Genomic DNA, 25,636 nt, shown 5'->3' with positions numbered 1-25,636 from the left:
ATGTGCCAATGTTTAGAGCAAGGGTGTAACCACGAGGTCTTATATTTTGACTTCTGCTGGAAGATGGTGTTGGCTTTGGTAAGGTTATGCTCAGAGCAAAGAGTAGGTAGCCTCATGCCATTTGCATTGACCTTGCTAATACCATGCCTACCTAGCACTCCACTCCATATCCTGTTCTCTCCCACCCTAGCACTGAAGTCCCCAAGCAAAAGGATTTTATCATTCTTAGGGATCCAGCAAACAGCTTCATCCAATGTCTGATAAAAGCATTCCTTGGCCTCATTCTCAGATGGCAAAGTTGGTGCATAGGTGCTGAGAAGCGTGGCATAACGTATCTTTGCCGGGGGATATGGAGGGTCATTTGTCTTTCACTAATGCCAGCAGGTGTTTCTGTGATATTTGGTAGAAAGGTGTTCTTGATGGCCAATCCTACTCCGTGGAGACGTTGTCCACCTGGGGGGAAACCTTTCCAGAAGAAGGTGGAACCCATCCCTTCCTCTGTTAAAGAGACTTCACCAGGAGCCTGGTCTCACTCAGGGCAGCAATGTCGATGTTGTAGTGCCCCAGCTCAGCAGCGATCAAGGCTGATCTCCGGTGAGGTCTTTCAGAGATGCCATACGAGTCCAGGAGAGTCCTTACATTTCATGTTGCCAGTTTTAAGTTGTATTTAGGATACTATCCTAATTACACAATGTCATCCAATAGCAAAAGTATATTGATAAAACTTAAAAGCTGTTGAACATTGATTTAGAGCAGGGGTTCCAAACCTGTATTTTATGGACCCCCCAGTTAATGGTAGGGGTCCATGGCATAAAAAAGGTTGGAAACCCCTGATTTAAAGGATGGAAGGTTTTGTCTTTGAGTCAATCAAGACTAGGGCCATATATTTCTTGCTTGTCAATGAAAAACAGAAAATATCTCTCATCTGCAGTTTTCAAATTAATCTTTATTCATTGAGGGAGATAAGAATTAGTTTTTACAATCCCTTGCACATTTTTTTTGTAACTATTGATTATATTGATTAAAGGTTGGCTCAAAAGCAAAGTGAAGTCCTGCTTGCAAAGAAAGATACAAAAACCCCGTAAACTCTGATGTTCATGTTAACAGTTTTGAGCTCTGCTGAAACTCTGCAAGGAGCTTTCAGACAGCAACGTACAAAGCCTTCTCCTGAATCACCTGGCCATTTGTTTTGAACCTAATTATGGTTATGACGTACAGAACATAATTAGATTATAATAGACCATCTGAGATGGGTGGTTAAGATAGGTGACCATGTGATACAGCAGACATAATATTTTACATTCCCCTTTTTCACCATTGTGATTTCAATAGTCACTTCATGTTCAAGTGCATAAAAAATTGAAGAACTTACAATGAGAAATATTTCACAATTAAATTTGCAAGTTTGCTGTGATCCATGTCAAAAAGAAATCATGGGAGATGGGGAGGAGGCAGAATTATTTTTTGAGGACTTCCTTTCTAATGTTACAAATTTTTTGCAATCAATTTAACTCCAGATGCACTCCAGCAGACTATTCTCCCTGGCTCAAGAGCCCACATCTGATGCCCATCCTCTTCTTCTCACTGGTCAGACAAACATTCCTTAATCTGGCCAACAATATCACATTAATTGAAAACACCTTACCAGATATATTTTGAATGATAATTACTGACATATAGCTAAGATCTCTAAGATCTAAAGTAAGATGTGTACCTTGCACAGAATCCTTTGTAGTAACACCATCACTGCAATTTAAAAGTCTTTAAGAGGTATGCTATCCTCAGCAGCCCATATCTTTTACCTACAGTGCAGAGATGTACTGTTGTCATTAGGCATCTGGCTTTTAGAGGATTTCATTTGGAACTGCACAATAGGCTGGTCCAAAAATTAGATCACATCAATGCAGGATATGTTTAGATACAAGTTCAGCTTGATGGAAGGGGTCAGAAGGCTGTAGCAGGTTCCAGATTGGAGGCCTGTGACCGGTGATGTACACAAGGAATAGTGCTGGTGTTTGCCATATATAATAATGATTTGGTTGAGAATGTAGGCGACAAAGGTAAGTAAGTTTCTGGATGACACCAAAACTGATGGCATTGAAAACAGTGAATGAAGTTCTCCAAGGTTAAAACAGGATTGGGATCAACTGGGAAAGTGGGGAAAGGAACGGCAGATGGAACTTACTGGGAAAGTGGGGAAAGGAACGGCAGATGGAACTTACTGGGAAAGTGGGGAAAAGAAGTGGCAGATGGAACTTACTGGGAAAATGGGGAAAGAAGCGGCAGATGGAACTTACCGGGAAAATGGGGAAAGAAGCGGCAGATGGAACTTACTGGGAAAGTGGGGAAAGAAGTGGCAGATGGAACTTACTGGGAAAATGGGGAAAGGAACGGCAGATGGAACTTACTGGGAAAGTGGGGAAAGAAGCGGCAGATGGAACTTACTGGGATATGGGGAAAGGAACGGCAGATGGAACTTACTGGGAAAGTGGGGAAAGAAGCGGCAGATGGAACTTACTGGGATATGGGGAAAGGAACGGCAGATGGAACTTACTGGGAAAGTGGGGAAAGGAACGGCAGATGGAACTTACTGGGAAAGTGGGGAAAGAAGCGGCAGATGGAACTTACTGGGAAAGTGGGGAAAGGAACGGCAGATGGAACTTACTGGGAAAGTGGGGAAAGAAGCGGCAGATGGAACTTACTGGGATATGGGGAAAGGAACGGCAGATGGAACTTACTGGGAAAGTGGGGAAAGGAACGGCAGATGGAACTTACTGGGAAAGTGGGGAAAGGAACGGCAGATGGAACTTACTGGGAAAGTGGGGAAAGGAACGGCAGATGGAACTTACTGGGATATGGGGAAAGGAACGGCAGATGGAACTTACTGGGATATGGGGAAAGGAACGGCAGATGGAACTTACTGGGAAAGTGGGGAAAGGAACGGCAGATGGAACTTACTGGGATATGGGGAAAGGAACGGCAGATGGAACTTACTGGGAAAGTGGGGAAAGGAACGGCAGATGGAACTTACTGGGAAAGTGGGGAAAGGAACGGCAGATGGAACTTACTTGGAAAGTGGGGAAAGAAGCGGCAGATGGAACTTACTGGGAAAGTGGGGAAAGGAACGGCAGATGGAACTTACTGGGAAAGTGGGGAAAGAAGCGGCAGATGGAACTTACTTGGAAAGTGGGGAAAGAAGCGGCAGATGGAACTTACTGGGAAAGTGGGGAAAGAAGCGGCAGATGGAACTTACTGGGATATGGGGAAAGGAACGGCAGATGGAACTTACTGGGAAAGTGGGGAAAGAAGCGGCAGATGGAACTTACTGGGATATGGGGAAAGGAACGGCAGATGGAACTTACTGGGAAAGTGGGGAAAGAAGCGGCAGATGGAACTTACTGGGAAAGTGGGGAAAGAAGCGGCAGATGGAACTTACTGGGATATGGGGAAAGGAACAGCAGATGGAACTTACTGGGAAAGTGGGGAAAGAAGCGGCAGATGGAACTTACTGGGATATGGGGAAAGAAGCGGCAGATGGAACTTACTGGGAAAGTGGGGAAAGAAGCGGCAGATGGAACTTACTGGGATATGGGGAAAGAAGCGGCAGATGGAACTTACTGGGAAAGTGGGGAAAGAAGCGGCAGATGGAACTTACTGGGATATGGGGAAAGAAGCGGCAGATGGAACTTACTGGGAAAGTGGGGAAAGAAGCGGCAGATGGAACTTACTGGGAAAGTGGGGAAAGAAGCGGCAGATGGAACTTACTGGGATATGGGGAAAGAAGCGGCAGATGGAACTTACTGGGATATGGGGAAAGAAGCGGCAGATGGAACTTACTGGGATATGGGGAAAGGAACGGCAGATGGAACTTACTGGGAAAGTGGGGAAAGAAGCGGCAGATGGAACTTACTGGGAAAGTGGGGAAAGAAGCGGCAGATGGAACTTACTGGGAAAGTGGGGAAAGAAGCGGCAGATGGAACTTACTGGGAAAGTGGGGAAAGGAACGGCAGATGGAACTTACTGGGAAAGTGGGGAAAGAAGCGGCAGATGGAACTTACTGGGAAAGTGGGGAAAGGAACGGCAGATGGAACTTACTGGGAAAGTGGGGAAAGAAGCGGCAGATGGAACTTACTGGGATATGGGGAAAGGAACGGCAGATGGAACTTACTGGGAAAGTGGGGAAAGGAACGGCAGATGGAACTTACTGGGAAAGTGGGGAAAGGAACGGCAGATGGAACTTACTGGGAAAGTGGGGAAAGGAACGGCAGATGGAACTTACTGGGATATGGGGAAAGGAACGGCAGATGGAACTTACTGGGATATGGGGAAAGGAACGGCAGATGGAACTTACTGGGAAAGTGGGGAAAGGAACGGCAGATGGAACTTACTGGGATATGGGGAAAGGAACGGCAGATGGAACTTACTGGGAAAGTGGGGAAAGGAACGGCAGATGGAACTTACTGGGAAAGTGGGGAAAGGAACGGCAGATGGAACTTACTTGGAAAGTGGGGAAAGAAGCGGCAGATGGAACTTACTGGGAAAGTGGGGAAAGGAACGGCAGATGGAACTTACTGGGAAAGTGGGGAAAGAAGCGGCAGATGGAACTTACTTGGAAAGTGGGGAAAGAAGCGGCAGATGGAACTTACTGGGAAAGTGGGGAAAGAAGCGGCAGATGGAACTTACTGGGATATGGGGAAAGGAACGGCAGATGGAACTTACTGGGAAAGTGGGGAAAGAAGCGGCAGATGGAACTTACTGGGATATGGGGAAAGGAACGGCAGATGGAACTTACTGGGAAAGTGGGGAAAGAAGCGGCAGATGGAACTTACTGGGAAAGTGGGGAAAGAAGCGGCAGATGGAACTTACTGGGATATGGGGAAAGGAACAGCAGATGGAACTTACTGGGAAAGTGGGGAAAGAAGCGGCAGATGGAACTTACTGGGATATGGGGAAAGAAGCGGCAGATGGAACTTACTGGGAAAGTGGGGAAAGAAGCGGCAGATGGAACTTACTGGGATATGGGGAAAGAAGCGGCAGATGGAACTTACTGGGAAAGTGGGGAAAGAAGCGGCAGATGGAACTTACTGGGATATGGGGAAAGAAGCGGCAGATGGAACTTACTGGGAAAGTGGGGAAAGAAGCGGCAGATGGAACTTACTGGGAAAGTGGGGAAAGAAGCGGCAGATGGAACTTACTGGGATATGGGGAAAGAAGCGGCAGATGGAACTTACTGGGATATGGGGAAAGAAGCGGCAGATGGAACTTACTGGGATATGGGGAAAGGAACGGCAGATGGAACTTACTGGGAAAGTGGGGAAAGAAGCGGCAGATGGAACTTACTGGGAAAGTGGGGAAAGAAGCGGCAGATGGAACTTACTGGGAAAGTGGGGAAAGGAACGGCAGATGGAACTTACTGGGATATGGGGAAAGAAGCGGCAGATGGAACTTACTGGGATATGGGGAAAGAAGCGGCAGATGGAACTTACTGGGATATGGGGAAAGGAACGGCAGATGGAACTTACTGGGAAAGTGGGGAAAGGAACGGCAGATGGAACTTACTGGGAAAGTGGGGAAAGAAGCGGCAGATGGAACTTACTGGGAAAGTGGGGAAAGAAGCGGCAAATGGAACTTACTGGGAAAGTGGGGAAAGAAGCGGCAGATGGAACTTACTGGAAAGTGGGGAAAGAAGCGGCAGATGGAACTTACTGGGATATGGGGAAAGGAACGGCAGATGGAACTTACTGGGATATGGGGAAAGGAACGGCAGATGGAACTTACTGGGATATGGGGAAAGGAACGGCAGATGGAACTTACTGGGATATGGGGAAAGGAACGGCAGATGGAACTTACTGGGAAAGTGGGGAAAGAAGTGGCAGATGGAACTTACTGGGAAAGTGGGGAAAGAAGCGGCAGATGGAACTTACTGGGAAAGTGGGGAAAGAAGCGGCAGATGGAACTTATTGGGAAAGTGGGGAAAGAAGCGGCAGATGGAACTTACTGGGAAAGTGGGGAAAGAAGCGGCAGATGGAACTTACTGGGAAAGTGGGGAAAGAAGCGGCAGATGGAACTTACTGGGATATGGGGAAAGAAGCGGCAAATGGAACTTACTGGGATATGGGGAAAGAAGCGGCAGATGGAACTTACTGGGATATGGGGAAAGAAGCGGCAGATGGAACTTACTGGGATATGGGGAAAGAAGCGGCAGATGGAACTTACTGGGATATGGGGAAAGAAGCGGCAGATGGAACTTACTGGGATATGGGGAAAGAAGCGGCAGATGGAACTTACTGGGAAAGTGGGGAAAGAAGCGGCAGATGGAACTTACTGGGAAAGTGGGGAAAGAAGCGGCAGATGGAACTTACTGGGATATGGGGAAAGAAGCGGCAGATGGAACTTACTGGGATATGGGGAAAGAAGCGGCAGATGGAACTTACTGGGAAAGTGGGGAAAGAAGCGGCAGATGGAACTTACTGGGAAAGTGGGGAAAGAAGCGGCAGATGGAACTTACTGGGAAAGTGGGCAAAGAAGCGGCAGATGGAACTTACTGGGATATGGGGAAAGGAACGGCAGATGGAACTTACTGGGAAAGTGGGGAAAGAAGCGGCAGATGGAACTTACTGGGATATGGGGAAAGGAACGGCAGATGGAACTTACTGGGAAAGTGGGGAAAGAAGCGGCAGATGGAACTTACTGGGAAAGTGGGGAAAGAAGCGGCAGATGGAACTTACTGGGAAAGTGGGGAAAGAAGCGGCAGATGGAACTTACTGGGAAAGTGGGGAAAGAAGCGGCAGATGGAACTTACTGGGAAAGTGGGGAAAGAAGCGGCAGATGGAACTTACTGGGAAAGTGGGGAAAGAAGCGGCAGATGGAACTTACTGGGAAAGTGGGGAAAGAAGCGGCAGATGGAACTTACTGGGAAAGTGGGGAAAGAAGCGGCAGATGGAACTTACTGGGAAAGTGGGGAAAGGAACGGCAGATGGAACTTACTGGGATATGGGGAAAGAAGCGGCAGATGGAACTTACTGGGATATGGGGAAAGGAACGGCAGATGGAACTTACTGGGATATGGGGAAAGGAACGGCAGATGGAACTTACTGGGAAAGTGGGGAAAGAAGCGGCAGATGGAACTTACTGGGAAAGTGGGGAAAGGAACGGCAGATGGAACTTACTGGGATATGGGGAAAGAAGCGGCAGATGGAACTTACTGGGATATGGGGAAAGAAGCGGCAGATGGAACTTACTGGGATATGGGGAAAGGAACGGCAGATGGAACTTACTGGGAAAGTGGGGAAAGAAGCGGCAGATGGAACTTACTGGGAAAGTGGGGAAAGGAACGGCAGATGGAACTTACTGGGAAAGTGGGGAAAGAAGCGGCAGATGGAACTTACTGGGATATGGGGAAAGGAACGGCAGATGGAACTTACTGGGAAAGTGGGGAAAGGAACGGCAGATGGAACTTACTGGGAAAGTGGGGAAAGGAACGGCAGATGGAACTTACTGGGAAAGTGGGGAAAGAAGCGGCAGATGGAACTTACTGCGATATGGGGAAAGGAAAAGCAGATGGAACTTTGCTGAGACAAGTGTGAAATGACATATTTTTGGAATTTAAACTAGGGTAGATGTAAATAGTGAACAACAGAGCCCTGGAGAGTGTTATGAAACAGAAGGATCTAGAGATATAAATACTGTATATAGTTCCCTCAAAATGGCAACACAGGTAAACAAGGTAGTGAAGAGGTGTATGGCATGCTTAACTTCATGGGTCGAGACACTGAATACAAGGGTTGGGACAGTATGTAACAGCTGTATAAGCTGTTGGTCAGACTACACCTGGAATATGTGTGCATTTCTGGGAGGCATACTACAGAAAGGACGTGATTAAGCTAGAGCGGGAGCAGGAAAAGACCCACAAGAATTTACTAGGACTGGAGGGGTTGAATTATAAAGTGAGACTGGAAAGGCTGGGGTTGTTTTCCTGGAACAAATAGGACTGAGGGGTAACAACAGAAGTTTCTAAAATTAATAGATCACTTTTTTAATCCCCTAGGGCAGGGGAGTCTAAAAATAGAGAGGTATAGGGTCAGGAGGGAAAGATTTAAAGGGGACCTGAGAAGCAAGTTTTCACACAGAAAGTGATGGGTGTGTACAACAAGCTGCCAGGGGAAGTGGTAAAGACAGATACAAGTACAATGTTTAAAAGACACTTGTACAGAAACGAGGATATAATACAACTTCAGGTAGGTACATTGGTTGGCATTTACAAGTTGGATTGAAAGGCCTGTTTCCGTACTGTATATATCCAGATAAATTGAGTATTTGACTTAAGATAATTTTAACATGTTCTGTCAGCTTTACCCTTCCTTTAAGTCCACACTCATCTGAAGCAAAGGCACCATTTCAGTGAAGGCAGAATTTATGTTTGAAGTATTTGTTTGATTTGCAGTTCTGTGCAAGAGCCTTCGGCACAGATATATATAACGAAGGTGCCTAAGACTTTTGCATAGTACAAATTACATGACATGTTGGAGTGATGGTAAACATGATTCTGATACGGCTCGCTATTGTGGATTGAGGGTGGATAGGAGAAGGGAATGATTGGGAAAAGGGGAAGGGAGAGGGGAGGGAGTGGGAATGATCAATCAACCAATTGTTTGGAATTAAGTTACCTTGCCTGGTGCCTCAGAGCTGGGAGTGTCTGAACCCGCACCAGCCCCCACCCCTGGAATTTCTTCTCTGTCACCTGTTGCACCCTATCCACACTGAGGAGCCTCACCCTCTTAATTCCCAACATCCTTTGCTCCTGCCAGATTTACAAACTCCCTCTCCGCAGCACGTTGACAAATGCAGTACTGTACAAAAATCCTATATCTTATACATCTTGTGTGTGTATATATATATATATATAGACATACACACACCCCTTCCCCCCGGACTTTTGCACAGTACTGTCTGGAAAACATTATTTATTGCAGGTTGTCCAGAAATTGGATGTCACCGTATAGAAACAACCGCTTAGTCCAATGAGTCTGAATTGATACTAATGCTCCTCATAAGTTGCCTACCCTACTTCCTCTTAATACATCATGATATAAAAAATTACAGAACTTCCTTATGGTATAAAAATGGTTGGATAAGGAACCAGGTAAATCAATGTAAAAAGATTCATTCAAAAATGTTTATTCATTAATTTAACTCAAGGAATTATTCTATAATTTGTTTTTTTCCAAAATCAAATTATTTGACCAGCAGCTTTCCCCACTAGCCAAGAAAGCAGCTTCTATTAATTCTAGTAAATTGCCCTCCAAGGAATTCAAAGGTTGCTTATCACCCCAAAATAGAATGTAATAATAATTAGCTGCATTTGTTCTAAAGCCTGGACAACCATATTGACGTCACTGCAAGGTAACATATCCCTTTGTTGTATTCATCTGAAACCTTCCAGGTTTGCTTTGCGTAACTACTTGAAAGCTTTTCTGAACAGGCAACAAAACTTACATGTTGGCCATGGGGAGAGGGCGGAGGGGGTGGGGTGTGCACAGCCAGATAAAGAAGACAGTTAAGTTACAGGAAGTAGATCCAAATCAGAAAGGTAAGAGTCATCATCACTTAAATATGGTTACAATCTGTAAACTGGGATATAAAATAGTGAAAATTGTATTTCATAAAATGCTTATCTGTCAGTATATTTCTTTCAGTTGCACACTAAATTACTGGTCAATAGCTGGTAATTTTTACTAACAAAGAACTATCTGAAACTAACGAATTTACGGAGCATGTACAACATTCCTATTTGGTCCCAGCTACCACACGGGTTCTGTTCATTCCACACTGAAACATTTTTTTAAAATACAGAGAGTAGCAGATTCCATGTTAAAATCCTTAGAGGGCTAAACACTACATAAGTAACGTTGTCCCGAGAAAAATTACTAATATTGACGATGCTACTTTCACTGATCACTTTTAAAGAACGTCAACCTTGGGCTGGTCTGGAGGTTTCAAATAGAGAGAAAGAGATAATTGACACAATTATGGCCAGCTACATTTAAGAATTAGCAGATAAAACTTTAAAAAAAATTTCTGCACTAATTTAAATCCAACCCTAAAATAAGAATATTGGTAACAAAATATATTCAATGTGAACAAAACATAACAGGGTAGTGTTTACCTGTCTAAATTAAGTTTTGCTATCTTATGAACTGAGGTTGCCTATTAAGGAGCTGCTGTTGTTTCCGTGATCAGATTTATTTTACCTGCAGTGCTAGAGGTTTCCATCTCATATTCTTAAGCAAAGCAGGTGCAGAGGTGAGCATGCTCTGAGGCCGTTTCTTTAACGTTAAGATAACCCCACTGGGATCCTCTCGAAGTGCATTTACCAGGTTTTTCAACTGCCAACCTACCTAGAAACCAACAGTAAGAACAGAAATGATTTCAATGAAACTACCGTCAAAGTTAAAAACAAAAACATAGGGTTATTTTAGATTAAACTGAAAATCACAAGGACAAAATAACAAGAACAGCACACACTTTTAATATGTCAGTACCGTGTCATTTTTCTTACATAGATGAACTGCAAAATGATTTAATCAGCTCATGTACATATTTACAATATCAAAGAATGGTCTACTTTACTAATCCTCTAATTGCCCATCCAAAGTAAGCATGGTTATTATTGGAAAACCCTACATTTTAATGGTGCATCTTATGGATGATGCAAAGCTAAACATGTGATTTCTGCAAGCTAAGTACTTAAACATTGTTTTGAGATAAACACATTATCTCAATTTGTTTGAGATAAACAGATTGATCGGGTAATTTTCTTATTCTGAAGAATGAAGATTTCTACCTTTAAGAAGTTGGTCTAGCTATGTGAACAATGTTTACTCATGAGTGGATAGTTGCAATTGTGCAGAAAGTTATCCTGAATTTCAGTGATATCAACAATCTAGGTTAAATGTTACAGACAGTAAGAAGCCAGAATAAGAAGGTAGGAGAGGAGAAAGAAGAGGAATCCTATCAGATTCCTTCTTCTCTAGCCCTTTACCTTTTTCACACACCTGGCATCACCTAGCACATTCCAGCTTGTCCTCCTTCCCCTCATCCACCATTTTATTCTGGTATCTTCCCCCTTCATTTCCACTCCCGATGAAGGGTCGCGGCCCAAAACGTTGACAGTTTACTCTTTTCCATAGATGCAACCTGGCCTTCTGAGTTCCTCCGGCGTTTTGTGTGTGTTGCCCCCAAAATTCATCCCTGTTCAGTAAAACTGAAGGTACAGTGTGATCAGATCAGGACACTGTGTCCTGCTCCTAAAACTCACTTCAATAAAAGTCATTGCTAATCATAATAGACACCAAGAAGCTGCAATCACACAAGAAAAGGCACAGGGCTACAACCCTGAGATGGTGCTATCACTGTCAAAGGGTACTTTAGTCCTTCCATCATTTCTAACTCTGCACCCACAACATTCCCTATATTCCTACAGTGCTTCTTTGAGTATGTCTATAACTCCTTTCAAAACATTATTGCTGACTCTGTATTTAACTCTTCTTTATCCTCAGAATACCTTTGTGCTGTTCCCTCTGGCTATCTCTTGGCATTTAACACTATCACCCCCTCAATACTAATCAGTAAACTCCAAGACCTGGGTCTCAATACCCCTTGTGCAATTGGATCCTGGATTTCCTCACTTGCAGACCCCAGTCAGTTCAGATTGGCAAAACATCTCCCACACAATCTCCATCAGCACAGGAGCACCACAAGGATGTGTACTTATCCCTCTGCTCTACTCGCTTTACACCAGTGACTGTGTGGCTATGTATAGCTCCAACACTATATACAGGTTTGCTGATGACACCACTGTTGTGGGCCAAATCAAAGGGGGTGATGAATCAGCATACAGGAGGGAGACTGAAAACTTGGCTGAGTGGTGTCATAGCAACAACCTCTCACTCAATGTCAGCAAGACCAAGGAACTGGTTGTAAACATCAGAAGAGGGAAACCAGAGGTCCAGTAATCATTGAAGGATCAACGGTGGAGAGGGTCAATAACTTTAAATTCCTGGAGGTCACTATCTCAGAGGACCCATCATATAAATGTAATTGCAAAGGAAGCATGACAGCACCTCAGTTCCCTCAGGCAGCTGCAGAGGTTTGACATGTCATCTAAACCTTGGCAAATTCCCATTGATGTGTGGTGGGGAGTGTGCTGACTGGCTGAATTACAGCCTGGTGTGGGAACACCAATGACTTTGAGTGAAAAATCCTACAAAAGGCAGTGGATTCAGCCTAGTAATCACGGGTAAAACCCTCTTTTGCACCATCAATAACTCACTCTGAGACGTAAGGCGAGATATCGGCTTTTATTGACTGGAAGAAAACAAGCAGTGAGTGACCACCATACTACATCCTGGAGACTGAGAGGCCGGACTCAGGCCTTGATCACCTTTATACAAGGGTCTGTGGGAAGAGCCACAGGAGCAGTCAGGAGGGGGCGTGTCCAGACAGGTATATGTAGTTCACCACACCCTCCCAGCCACTAAGCACACCTAAATGAAATGTTGCCGCAGAAAAGCAGCACCCATCATCAAAGATCCTCACCACCCAGGGAATGTTCTTTCCTCGCTGCTGGCATCAGGTAGAAGATACAGGAGCCTCAGGACTCGCACCATCAGGTTCAAGGACAATTAGTACTTCCTAACCATCAGACTCTTGAACAACACGGGATAGCTGCACTCCTTTAATGATTCTGTAATATTGTTATTTCAGGTTCATTATTTATTGCTATTTATTTATACCTGCATTTGCACAGTCTGTTTACAGTTAACAGTTCCTGATGTTTACGGTTTCTGTTCCATAGATTTGCTAAGTATGCCTGCAGAAAAAGCATCTCAGGATTGTATGTGGTGACCTGTAAGCACTTAAATAAACTAATTCTCTGGATTTTAACAAATTCCAGCAGACATAAACTATGGCCAGAAGGAGGAAAAGTGTTCCCCTTTGCATTGCAAATATGCTACTTCCTTTCCAGAGATCCCAAGCCTTATCAACTTCTTCTGAGGCAGTCTCCCTAGGTAGAGGGTAACTTGCTTTCACTTTAGTTCTGCGAATCCTGGGGTGACTGGTGTGTTCTGTGTGGGATCTACAGACTGTTACAGATGGAACAGCTGCAGCTTGACAGAGAAGTTAGGTGGCTGGGCCATTTGGGATGTGTCCATTCCTTTTGCTGTTTGTCCACAGTATCTGTGTGATTCTTCTGTTCAGACCCAGGGAACCAAGTGCCCTTCCTTGATGTAATTTTGCCCTTGAAAGCAGCTGCAGACCAGGGATTCTCATACATTGCAGAAGATGCTGCAGTCCCTTCCCAGGTTAAGATAAGGTTATTTTCCTGTAAACTCTTTGTAACCTGAACAATTCACTGCTTGAAAATGTGCCTAGGAACTGAATTCCCACTTAGTAGAAGATACCAGCAGCCTCACAGCAGCCGACAAATCTATCCTGTTGATCTCCCAAGTGTTTGCTTGTATGCATGAGCTGTATACATGTACATTTTTACAAAGAAGCCATAAAAATGTTCTTGAAGCATTCTACCAGTCCTGATTGAACCCAATGTAAAATGCACTTTCTGGGATTTCTGCCAGGCTTACAGACAGTGTGTTCTGTCCAAAAGAACTGGCTCAGTTCTGGCAATGTTGGCCTGGAAGAGAATGGCAATGCTGGTTCAACTGTACAGCCAATGGATTTGGAAGCAGCAATGATGGGATTTCTTGGATTTGTCACATGGTAAAGATTATGTCCGTTCTGCTTCTTGACTGATGGATTGATTCCACTTGAAATTTCCAGAAAGAATTCTTCTGTTACTGGGAGGAAGTCATTGAAGAGAAACATTGCAGTGGTTTTCCCAGTGGCAGACAGCAGGCAGGCCTTTTTGTAGAGACTAGATGATCAGGTTTCCAGTGTCTCTGAGATCCTCCATAATACTCTCCTTTTCCCAGATGAGGACAGTGAGAAATAGTATATAGCAGCAGTTGGTCATTGGCACTTCAATGGCCAATAATACATCTGCACCCCTTTTTCAGTCCTCTAGCATAGAGTTTGTCTGCACTGGAGGCCTTGCTGTTTTTCAACTGTGGATGCTAATTTTTTTTTATGTCTTTCAAGACTGTGATAATCCCAGGACTGTTGAGGATAATGATTGGTGGAGTGAATTCAAGAACACTTATCAAAGATAGAACCCCGGGGGAGGGGACTTCTTAAGTTTTTCTTCCAATGGAAGCCAATTGTTCACCTGTCCTAATAAGTTATCTCTCTTCTTACAGGATGTTGAGTCCTTGGTTGTTTGTGATGTGGTTGGACTTGACTTACATTGAAGAATGCCACACATGTTGAAGATGTCACCTGGATCCCCTGCACATTTTCCACCTGCCATACCGTCTTTAGATCCAGAGTTTGTTTTGTTGGACCACCTCATTCATACCCTTCAGGAGTTTCACCTTATTTTGAGTTCTGACGGTGTCCCCAGTCCACATTGTTTTTATAACTGATTAACTTATTTTCTCAACTCAGTTGGCATCTTCTGCTAGTCTTTTCAGAAATGTTAATGATGGTGGGCATCAGGACAATCCAGCCACCACAGGCATGCTGTGGCTCCCACTGGTTGGGGATAGCTGAATTCTGTTGTTTCTAAAAAGCTTTCTCTGTGGGGCCCTTGAGGTATGTGACGTTAGCTTTTCAGTTACTGGTGCTGTTCAGTCATCAATCGATCAAGGTGACAGGATGGGGTGGTGGCCAACCCAGCAGTCATTCACACCGGGCTGTGGATATCCCCGTGAGTGCTTGGAGATGTCATCTAACTGATGTTAGTGCCTTGCTAACAGGATGATGAACAGTGTTAAAATGACAACATGAGCTGAAGATTCCATGAGAATTAATTTTTCCTTCTCTTTCCTTCACAATCCAATCTTCACAAAAAACTGTCGTTTGAGACCCCTGTACTGAAGTTGCTGGTGAGGATCAATTTCTCTTCCCTTGGTTGTCAGATCACACAGATCAAACTGGAGAAGAAATCTGATGACTATAGTGTACCGGTTGCGCAATAGAGAGAGCTAAATTGTCATGAGTTATTATTAATACCAGTGAGAGAATAATGCTGAGATGCCAGAAGTGTATCATTTTTGATGGGAAGATTAACTCAAAAGAAGCTTGGCTTCCTCATTAGGAGCGCCTTTCCAGAACCATGTGTACCAGCCAGCCTGTTATTTAAAGTGACATTCTGACCATTTCATCTCACTTTGGGCAGTGATATTAATGTCAAAGGTGCCACTTTCATGCAATCACTTGCTGCAAGAATATAACACAACAGCCACTGCAGTAACATCAACATCATTTAAATTCTTTGATGCAAATCAAAATAAAACATCCAACTGCAGAGGAAATTGGAACATCAGTGCTTCATTCAGTGACACAAAGAATGAAAATCAAAGATAGGAAAGTAACTAATACCAGAATCCTGACATAAAACATCTCTCTCTCTCCACAGATGTTGCTTCATCTGCTGAGTATCTTCAGCATTTTCTCTTCTGATTATAGAACCATCATGCTTCACACACATCTATTTTATTTTAAATGACTGAAATGAAAAGAAACTCACTTGTTTGTCACAATGAACAAAATACAGAGGATGCTGTGCTTTGAAGGAATGTGAAAAATCCCAGCACTTAGGAACTGTGTGTGTGTGTGTGTGTGTGTGTGTGTGTGTGTGTGTGTGTGTGTGTGTGTGTGTGTGTGTGTGTGTGTGTGTGTGTGTGTGTGTGTGTGTGTGTGTGTGTGTGTGTGTGTGTGTGTGTGTGTGTGTGTGTGCGCCTTACTTTGTCATTATGGCTGCCATGTATGGCCAGAAACCTGCATGTTTATGCATGTGGGAGACCTTCAGGAGAGAATGACATTGTTACACAGCTCTCTGAGTCCAACGAAAACAGGTAAGGAATAATCCCCAATGTAAGCAGTGTCCAGGAATCTGCACACACTTGAGCTATTACCTTTAGGAAAGAAGGATGGGTAGAAAGTCTAAAGAAAGTTGCAGAGCAGAACAGCTACACTTGAAACGTGATCTCACAATCACCAGATGATAGGCTTTTTTAAAAATTAGGACGATTAATAATGGTTTCCATTTTTTTGCAGTTTGCTTTCATGGTGTTAAAGAAAGGAAGAACTTCATTTTACAACAATTTTGTAACACTTTCCAAGTATATTTTAGATGGCAAATTATTTTTGGATTGTGTTCATTGTTGTTGCATTGTTAGAGAATGGTTGCCAAGCTGAACAAACGACATTGGTTAGGAAAGAACTGATTTACACTGGTTGACAGATGGAAGGTTGAGGAAACAAGGGAGTGCAGATGCTGGAAATCTAGAACAATACAGACAACGCTGAAGGAACTCAGCAGTTTGGTCGGTATCAATGGAGGGAATAAAGAATCAACATTTTGGGTTGAGAGCCATCGTCACGATAGGAAGGAAAGATGGGAGATAAGTAGTGCAAAAAGGCAGGGAGAAAGGGGTAGAGCAAAAGCTGGTGAGTGGCAGGTGGATCCAGGAGAGGGTGATGATAGACAGTTAAAGGGAGGGGTGAGAGTGGAAAAATTATAGGAAGCCAGGAGGTGATAGGTAGAAGTCAAAGTAAGCAAATTAAACTTTGCAACAAAGTGCTTCCTACTGTAATAAAATTTCCGTAAGAACACAAGACATAAGAGTACAATTAGGCTATTATGCCTGTGAAGTCTGCTCCACCATCCCATCATGGCTGATTTAATATCCCTATCAACCTCATTCTCCTACCTACTCTCTGTAATCGTTGATGCCCTGAATAAACAAGAACCTATTAAGCTTTCCTTTAAATATATTCAATGGCTTGGCCTTCTCAATCATCTGTGGCAATGAATTCCACAGGGTCATGACATTCTGGTTAAAGAAATTCCTCCTAATCTCTGTGGTGAACTACATGTACCTGTCTGGACATGCCCCTCTGTTGACTACTCCTGTGGCTCTTCCCACAGACCCCGGTATAGAGGCAATTGGAGGCACTGCTCCTCCAACAGTCTCCAGGATGTTGTGTGGTGGTCTCTTGCTGCTAATCGTGGTCTCTTGCAGCTAATAAAAGCCTATCATTCGCCTCCCTTCGAGAGTTATTGATGGTGCATCACTCTGTTGTAAATGGGCATCTCTCTAGTCTGAGTTCCTCTGGTCCGAGACCCTCACTATAGGAAATATCCTCCCTACGTCTACTCTATCCAGACCTTTCAATATTTGGTAGGTTCAAGGAGATTGGTCTCACTCTTCTCAACTCTAGCAAATACAGGCCCAGAGTTATCAAACACTTGTGTGTTAACCCTTTCCTTCCCAGAATCATTTTCATGAACCTCCTCTGGACCCTCCCCAATGCTAGCACATTTTTTTCTTAGATTTGGGCCCCAAAGCTGCTCACAATACTCCAAGTGCAGTTTAACCAGTGCCTTATAAAGCTTCATCATTATGTCCATGTTTTTGTATTCTAGTTCTTGAAAGAATGGTAATATTGCATTTGCTTTCCTTACTACTTAGCCAACAGCAGCTCAGTGCACAGACGCATGCAGGCGTGGGCAAGAGGTTCTTTTGTTGCTCAGATCTAACATCAGAAGGGCGACCTAAATGACTTTGACTGTGGAACCACTGAGACTGCTGATGTTCACGCACAATGTTCCCTGGACAGCCTACAGAGAATGATGTGAAAAACAAAAAAAAATCCAGTTGCTTTGTCGATGCGAAGTCAGAGGAATATGGCCAAACTGGTTCAAGCTGACAGTAACTCAATTGACCACGCGTTAGAAGAACGGTGTGCAGAACAGTATCTCTGAATGCACAACACATTGAACTTTGAAGTGGATTGGCTACAACAGCAGAAGTCCACAAACATACTCTCAGTGGCCACTTTATTAGGTACAAGAGGTTCCTAATAAAATGGCCACTGAGTGCATAACTAAGATTCATTTTTTTGACAACTTTCAGGGTTGCTGAATTTGATAAATACAGGTATATATTTGATCACTTTTCCACAGCTGACACATTAGGTTTAAAGAGATGTGATCAACTCATGTCTCCAGACACCTTTATTTTGAAGCAAGATTACTCTGAAACTGTCAGATTTCAAGAGGGATCTGGCTTGCCATTGGGATATCAGTATGTGTCCAAATATAGATGGTTCTGTGTGAGAAAAATAACATGTGGAAACGATTGATGGAGCTTCACAAAGTACCGGTCTCAAACGTAGAACAGTCACCAGAAAATAGACTCTTGGAAAGAGGTGTAATAGTTTAAATTATAAGTGATTGATATACCCCGCATAGAAATTAGCCAGTTTGCTTCTATAATTATACTAGCTGGAAGGATATGGAGGAATTAAAGTCTAAGTAAACAGAGCTTAGATTTATTGTTGAGAGTTCAAAAGAATACTTATCTAGTGATCATTATCCATGGGATGGATGGAATTAAAAAGTTATATAATTGGGATTGCATGCCAATTGCAGCTGAAGTCTGATGTTGTACCTGAACCTGTATTTGTATTTTAAATACATTGCAACCTCCAAAGCAGCTTTTCGTAATCTTTTGGACAGTGTGCTTGCTTTTGCCATATTACTGTGACATTTGTCCTGTGTGGATATTTGTAAGCTTAGATGTTTAACCTCAAAATCTTATTTCACTCAAATTAGAGAGCTGAAGTCTTACGAAGATTGCATTTATTGCAGCAGTCTAACCCAAGTTATTAGTGGGATTGCAAGCATATGAGAAGAATTGTCGTCATATCTTCACTTAATCTTGGGTATTGCACTCCCATAGAGTAATTTTGCATTCATCAAATAGATGGAATGTCAATAAATCCAGAACTAAAGATATGGGCCTGAACAAGGTTTTGCTCACAGATGAGCTCAATTCCTTTTATGCTCGTTTTGACTGACAAAACATAGAGGAGCATTCACAAGCGCTTACAGACCCTGATGACCCTCTGATTTCAGTCTCTGAGGCCAACGTGAGAGCATCCTTCAGGAGAGTGAACCCACGGAAGGCAGACGGGGTAACCAGCCGAGTAGTGAAGACCTGTATTATACAATTGCCTGGAGTGCTCATGATACCTTTAACCTCTAGCTTCAGCAGTCTGAGGTACCCACCTGCTCCAAGCAGGCCCTGGTTGTATGGGTGCCCAAGAGGAACGTGGTAACCTGCCTCAATGACTATTGCGCAGTAGCACTTGCATTGACTGTGATGAAGTGCTTTGACAGGTTGGTGATGAAGCACATCAGCTCTTGCCTAAAGAATGAATTGAATCCACTCTAATTTGTCTGCTGTCACAAGTCAACAGCAGTTGCCATTTTGTTGGCTCTTCACTAGACCCTGGAACATCTGTACAGTTAAGATGAAGACATTAGAATGCTCTTCATTGACTACAGTTCTACATTCAACACTATCATCCCCTGATAGCTCCAAGACCAAGATATCAGTAACTCCCTGTGTAACTGGATCTTTGGTTTCCTCACGTCGACCCCAGTCATTTGGGATTGGCCACAACATTTCCTCCACAACCAGTATCAGCACAGACTGTGTGTTCAGCCCCTACTGTGAGGCTAAGTACATCTCCAATGCCATATTGAACTTTGCTGATGACACCACTGTTATGCACTGATTCAAAGGTGGTGGTGGATCAGTGTATAGGAGGGAGGTTAAAAACCTGGCCCAATGGTGCCACAACAACTACTTCTCAGAGTCAGCAAAATCAATGAGCTGCTTATTGACTACAGGTGGAGGAAACAGAGGTCCATAAGCCAGTCCTCATCGGGGGATCAGAGATGGAGAGGGTCAGCAACTTTAAATTACTTGGCATTATCATTTCAGAAGATCTGCCCTGGGTTCAGCATGTACCTGCTAAAGAAGCAAGCTAGCATTTGGCATGTCATCTAAAACTTTGAAGAACTTCTATAAATGCATGGGGGAGAGTATATTGACTGGCTGTATCATGGCCTGTTATAGGAATATCAATACCCTTGAATGGAAGAACTTACAAAAAGTAGTGGGTATGGCCCAGTCCATCACAGGTAAAGCCCTCCCCACCACTGAGCATATGTACATGGAGCATTGTTGAAGGAAAGCAGGACTCCACCATCCAGGCCATGCTTCCTTCTCACTGCTGCCATCAGGAAGGTGGTACAGGAGCTTCAAGTCCCATATCACGAGGTTCAGGAACGGTTGCTACCCCTCAGCCACATGCTCCTGAACCAGATGGGATAATTTCACTCACTCCAACACTGAACTGCATACAAAATTTAATGACTCACTCTTAATGATACTACAACTTGTGTTATCATTATTTATTGATTAATTATTTATTATCACTTTTTTTTTGTATTTGCACAGTTGATTGTCTTTTACACACTGCTCATTTTTTGTGTGCATTTCTTCATTGACTCTATTATGTTTTTTTTGTATCTACTGTGAATGACTACAAGAAAATGAATCTCAGGGTAGTATAATGTGACATATATGTATGTTAATAATAAATTTAATTTGAACTTTGAATCCATGCTTTATGTCACAAGAACTACCAAACGGCAACAGTACTAAATCATTTACTCTTCTGATTTATTAATAAACAGTAGTCATAAGTATAGCCATATTATTGCAAAGATGCAGAGTTCAATCCAGAAAAGTGTGAATTTATTCACTTTGGAAGGTTGAATTTGAACCCAGAATACAGAGTTCATGACAGAATTCTTAGCAGTGTGGAGGAACAGAGCGATCCTGGGGTCCTCGTCCTTAGATCCTTCAAAATTCTCATCCAAGTTGATAGGGTGGTTAATAAGGCATGTAGTGTACTTGCTTTAATCAGTCTGAGGATTGAGTTCAAGAGCCATGAGATAATGTTACAGCTCTATAAAACCCTGGTGAGGTCATACTTGGAATATTGTATTCAGTTTTGGTTGCCGCATTATAAGAAGGATGTGGAAGCTTTAAAGAGGGTGCAGAGGAAAGTCTGTCTGGATTGGAGAATGTGTTTTATGAAGATAGGTTGAGTAAACTAGGATTTTTAGCTTTTGAGAGAAGGAAGTTAAGAGGTGACTTGATAGAGCTGTACAAGATGATAAAAGGCATAGATTGAGTGGATAACCTGAGAGTTTTTCCCAGGGCTGAGGCAAGGTGACATAGTTTTTAGGTGATTAGCGGAAAGAACAGGGGGATACCAAAGGTAACCTCTTTACACAGAGTATGGGTGAGTGAAAAATGCTGCCAGAGGTGCTGGTGGAGGCAGATACATTAGGGAGATTGAATAGACTCTTAGATTGCCATATGGATGACAGAAAATGGAGGGGTATGTGAGAGGAAAGGGTTGGATTGGTCCTAAAGTAGATTAAAAGATCGGCACAACTTTGTGGGCCAAAGAGCCTGTACTGTTCTGTAATATTCTACGTTCTATGTAGATAATAGTCTTAGCCAGAAGCTAGGGATCTCCCTGTCTTCTTTCCTTCAGCAATCCCACAGAATCAAGGATGACTGCTTCCAGTCCAGTTTGTTGATATTAAGATGGCTATGAAGCCAATATGGGAATCACAAGCTCATCCAGAGAACAGATAGGAGATAACCTATCCATCCAGTGAATTTGAAGGAGTTTGGTGAGACAGCATTGATGAAATCTTTCCCTTTCCATTGTATTCTAGATCTGAGAATAATCTCGATTACCACTCCTTAGTGGACCACGAGTTCTGTTCTACATGTGGTACTTATATCGTCAAATAATCTTTTTGTTTCCTGACCAAAGGCTGTGCTGGCAATTAATAATGATGGTTGTCTCATTATGTACCTTTGCTATTGAAAGGCAGTAGGACGTATTGAAGGCAAGTGGATAGGGGACCTAGTCTTGCAGACCGAGGCCCATACCCCCCATGTGCTTCCATGAACTGTTCAACTTACGACATGTATCAAAGTCAACTGAAATTGAGTTGTCAAACTGCTATAAGCTTGTGGCCAAGCTCACACTCGTGGCCAAGCTTCAACACAATGCTAACTCTTTCACTGGCACTTGAGAAGCTGGGATATACCTCAGCATGCTGCTCATCTACTGTCTGGACATTACTGGAGCTCACTGGACCTAGAAGCAGGATGCCTTCATAGAAGCAAAATATATTAGTGTGTCACTGCAGCGAGTGCTGATTTGGTCATTTAGGGCCTTTAACCAGCCTGGTTGGTTGATATTGTGCACATCACAGTCATGGTTGAAATAAGATCACAGCTGGGAGCTTAACATTCAAGGGTACATGTCTTATGGAAAGGAGACGAAGATGAGCAGAGATTATGGGGTGTCTTGAATGGCAAGAAATGAAATAGTCGTTAGAAAGAGGTGACATTGGATCATGCAGAATACTTGTGGGCAGAGTTGAGAAAGTGCAAGGGCAAAAAGACCCTGGTAGAAGTTGTATTTTGGCCTCTGGACAGTAGCCAGGATGTGGGGTACAAATGGCATTGGGAGATAGAAAAGGCATGCAAAAAGGGCAATATTATGAAAGTCATGGGCTATTTCAATAAGCAAGTGGATTTGGAAATACAAGTTGGTGCTGGATCCCAAGAGGAGGAATTTGTATAATATATAGCTTTTAGAGCAGCTTGTGGTTAAGCTTACTGAACTCAACCACATCTCCTCCATTTCATGCATGTTTGCTTTTACCCCATCCTCCCACTACCCTTTTAGGAATAGGGTTCCTCTTGTCCTCACCTACCACCCCACTATCTCCACATCCAGCACATAATTCTCTGAAACCCATCTCCAACTGGATCCCATTACCAGACACATCTTCCCCTCCCCCTCACATTCTGGTTTCTGCAGGGATCACTCCCTATGTGACTTCCTTGTCCATTCGTCCCTCCCCACTGACCTCTCTCCTGGAAAATCCTTGCAAGTGGAATAAGTGCTACACCTGCCCCTACACCTCCTCCCTCACTACCATTCAGGGACCAAAACAGTCCATCCAGGTGAGCCGACACTTCACCTGTGAGTCTGTTGGGGTCATATATTGTGTCCAATGCTCCCGGTGTGGCCTCTTGTCTATTGGTGAAACCCGACATAGATTGTGAGACTGCTTCATTAAGCATCTACACTTCATCCGCCAGAGAAAGCAGGATCACCCAGTGGCCACCTATTTTAAGTCCTCTTCCCATTCTCATTCCAATATGTCCATCCGTGTCCACGTTACCTTGGTGATGAGGCCACTCTTGGGTTGGAACCACACCTTATATTCCGTTTGGGTAGTCTCCCACCTGATGGTATGAACATCGATTTCTTGAACTTCATTAATGCCTCCTCCCTTCTTCACCATTCTCCATCCCCTTTTCCCTCTCTCATCTTATGTCCTTGCCTGCCCATCTCCTCCCTCTGGTGCTCCTCTCCCCTTCTCTTTCTTCCATGGCCTTCTGTCTTTATCACCAATCAGCTTCCCAGTTCTTTACTTCATTCCTCCCCTTTCAGGTTTCACCCATCACCTTGTGTTTCTCTCTCCCCGCCCCCACCTTTTAAATTTACTCCTCTGCTTTGTTTCTCCAATCCTGTCAAAGGGTCTCAGCCTGAAACATCAACTGTACTCTTCTCCATAGATGGTGCCTGGTCCACTGAGTTCCTCCAGCAGTTTATGTGTTTTGTTTGCATTTCCAGTGTCCAAGCATCTCTTGTTTCTGATTGGAGTGGTAGTAATAGGGAACAAAGAAATGACAGAGTAACTGACTAAGTACCTTGTGTCAGTTTTAATTGTGGAAGACACCAGCAGGATGCCAGATATTTTGAGAATGCCAGTGGCTGTTACTAAGGAGAAGGTGTTTGGGAAGCTGGAAGATCTGAAGATAGGTAAGTCGCCTGTATCAGATGGGCCATACCCTAGGGTTCTGAAAGAGGTAGCTGAAGAGATCGCGTATGCATTAGTAATGATCTTTCAAGAATTGCTAGATTCTGGAATGGTTCGGGTGGACTGAAAATCGCAAATGTCTCTCCAATTTTTAGGAAGAGATGGAGGCAAAAGACAGAAAATCATAGGACAGTTAGCCAGACTTCAGTGGTTGGCTGGACATTTGAGTCCATAATTAAGGATAAAGTTTCTGGGTACTTGGACCTTTAAGTCTTTAAGGAGAAATCTTGCCTGACAAATCTGTAGGAATTCTTTGAGGAAATGACAGGCAGAATAGAGTCAGTGGATGTTGTTTACTTGGATTTTCAGAAGGCCTTTGACAAGATGCTCCATATGAGGTTGCTAGAGAAGATAAGAGCTAAAGGTATTGCAGGAAAGATATTAACATAGTCAGAAGATTAGCTGACTTGCAGGAGGCAAAGCATGGGAATAAATAAGGCCTTTTCTGGTTGCCTGCTGGTGACAAAGTTGGTGCTGGGTCCGCTACTTTTCATTCTTCATATCAATGATCTGGGCGACAGATTGATGGCTTTGTGGCCAAGTTTGCAGATGATACAAAGATAGGTGGAGGGGTAAGTAGTGTTGAGGAAGCAGGGAGTCTGTAGAAGGACTTGGACAGATTAGGAAATTGGGCAAGGAAGTGGCAGATGCAATGCAGTGTAGGGCAATGTATGGTCATGCACTTTGGTAGAAGGAAAATAGGTGTAGAATATAAAAGCAAGAAGCTGTTGCTGAGACCTTATAAGGCAATGGTCATATCACATTTGGTGAACTGTGAGCAGCTTTGGGCCCCATATCTAAGAAAGAATATGCTTTCATTGGAGAGAGCTAATGAAAGTGGAGCGTATGATGGTTCTGGGCCTGTACTCACTGGAGTTTATAAGAATGAGGGGGAATCTCTTCGAATCCTGCCGAATATTGAAAGGCCTATGTAGAGTAGAGAGAACGTTTCCATTTGTGGGTGTGTCTTGACCAGAGGAAACAGCCCCATAAGGACGTCCCTTTAGAGCAGCAACGAGGAGGAATTTCTTTTGCCAGAGAATGTGGTGAATCTATGGAATTCATTGCTACCGATGGCTGTGGAGGCCAAGTCATTGGGATTACTTAAATCAGAGGTTGATAGATACTCGATTTGTAAGCTTGTCAAAAATTACGAGGAGAAGAGGGGAGAATGGGGTTGAAGGGGAAAATAAAGCAGCTGTGATTGATCAGTAGAGAAGACTTGATGGACCAAATGGTCTAATTCTGCTCCTTTGTCTTATGTTCTTATGAGTTGTCTAGGTGAAAAAGTTAGCATGTACATCATACTGGTAATGGTTATTGCATAATGCACTTTGTCAAAATAGAGGGTAAAATCGTCCTTTGACAATATAATCATAGCTATTGTTATACTTTGAGTTAGTATTTGCATAAGTAGTTATACTTTAATGACTGATAGATAAGGACTGAGGGGTTAGATTTAACATGTTTTGCTGATCATTATCTTCATGGTTGCTCATCTTTGAATGCCCTTTTCCTCAACCAACCAAATACATTATAACACATTCCCCAAGATACATTAAACAGCACTGGTTGGTCTCTAAACGGTATCTAAGATGGTTGTTTTGGCTTGTCCTTTTTATATTTGTGGAATTGTCACCAGTTCCTTCACAAGCAAAGTATTATTTGTTT

General features: G+C 43.4%; 1 protein-coding gene across 1 annotated transcript in view; it reads right to left on the bottom strand.

Annotated features, from left to right (window-relative positions):
- cnksr2a (connector enhancer of kinase suppressor of Ras 2a) overlaps positions 1 to 25,636 on the bottom strand; it is a 579,374-nt gene that overhangs the window by 217,932 nt on the left and 335,806 nt on the right. The window contains exon 9 of the mRNA XM_059968066.1: positions 10,251 to 10,397. Coding sequence (XP_059824049.1) covers positions 10,251 to 10,397 — 147 coding nt within the window. The remainder of the gene's footprint in view (positions 1 to 10,250; positions 10,398 to 25,636) is intronic.

The sequence above is a fragment of the Hypanus sabinus genome, chromosome 4, assembly GCF_030144855.1.
Source record: "Hypanus sabinus isolate sHypSab1 chromosome 4, sHypSab1.hap1, whole genome shotgun sequence".
Classification (NCBI taxonomy): domain Eukaryota; kingdom Metazoa; phylum Chordata; class Chondrichthyes; order Myliobatiformes; family Dasyatidae; genus Hypanus; species Hypanus sabinus.
Note: the sequence above shows the minus strand (reverse complement) of the source record. Positions and strands in the feature narration are given on the sequence as shown.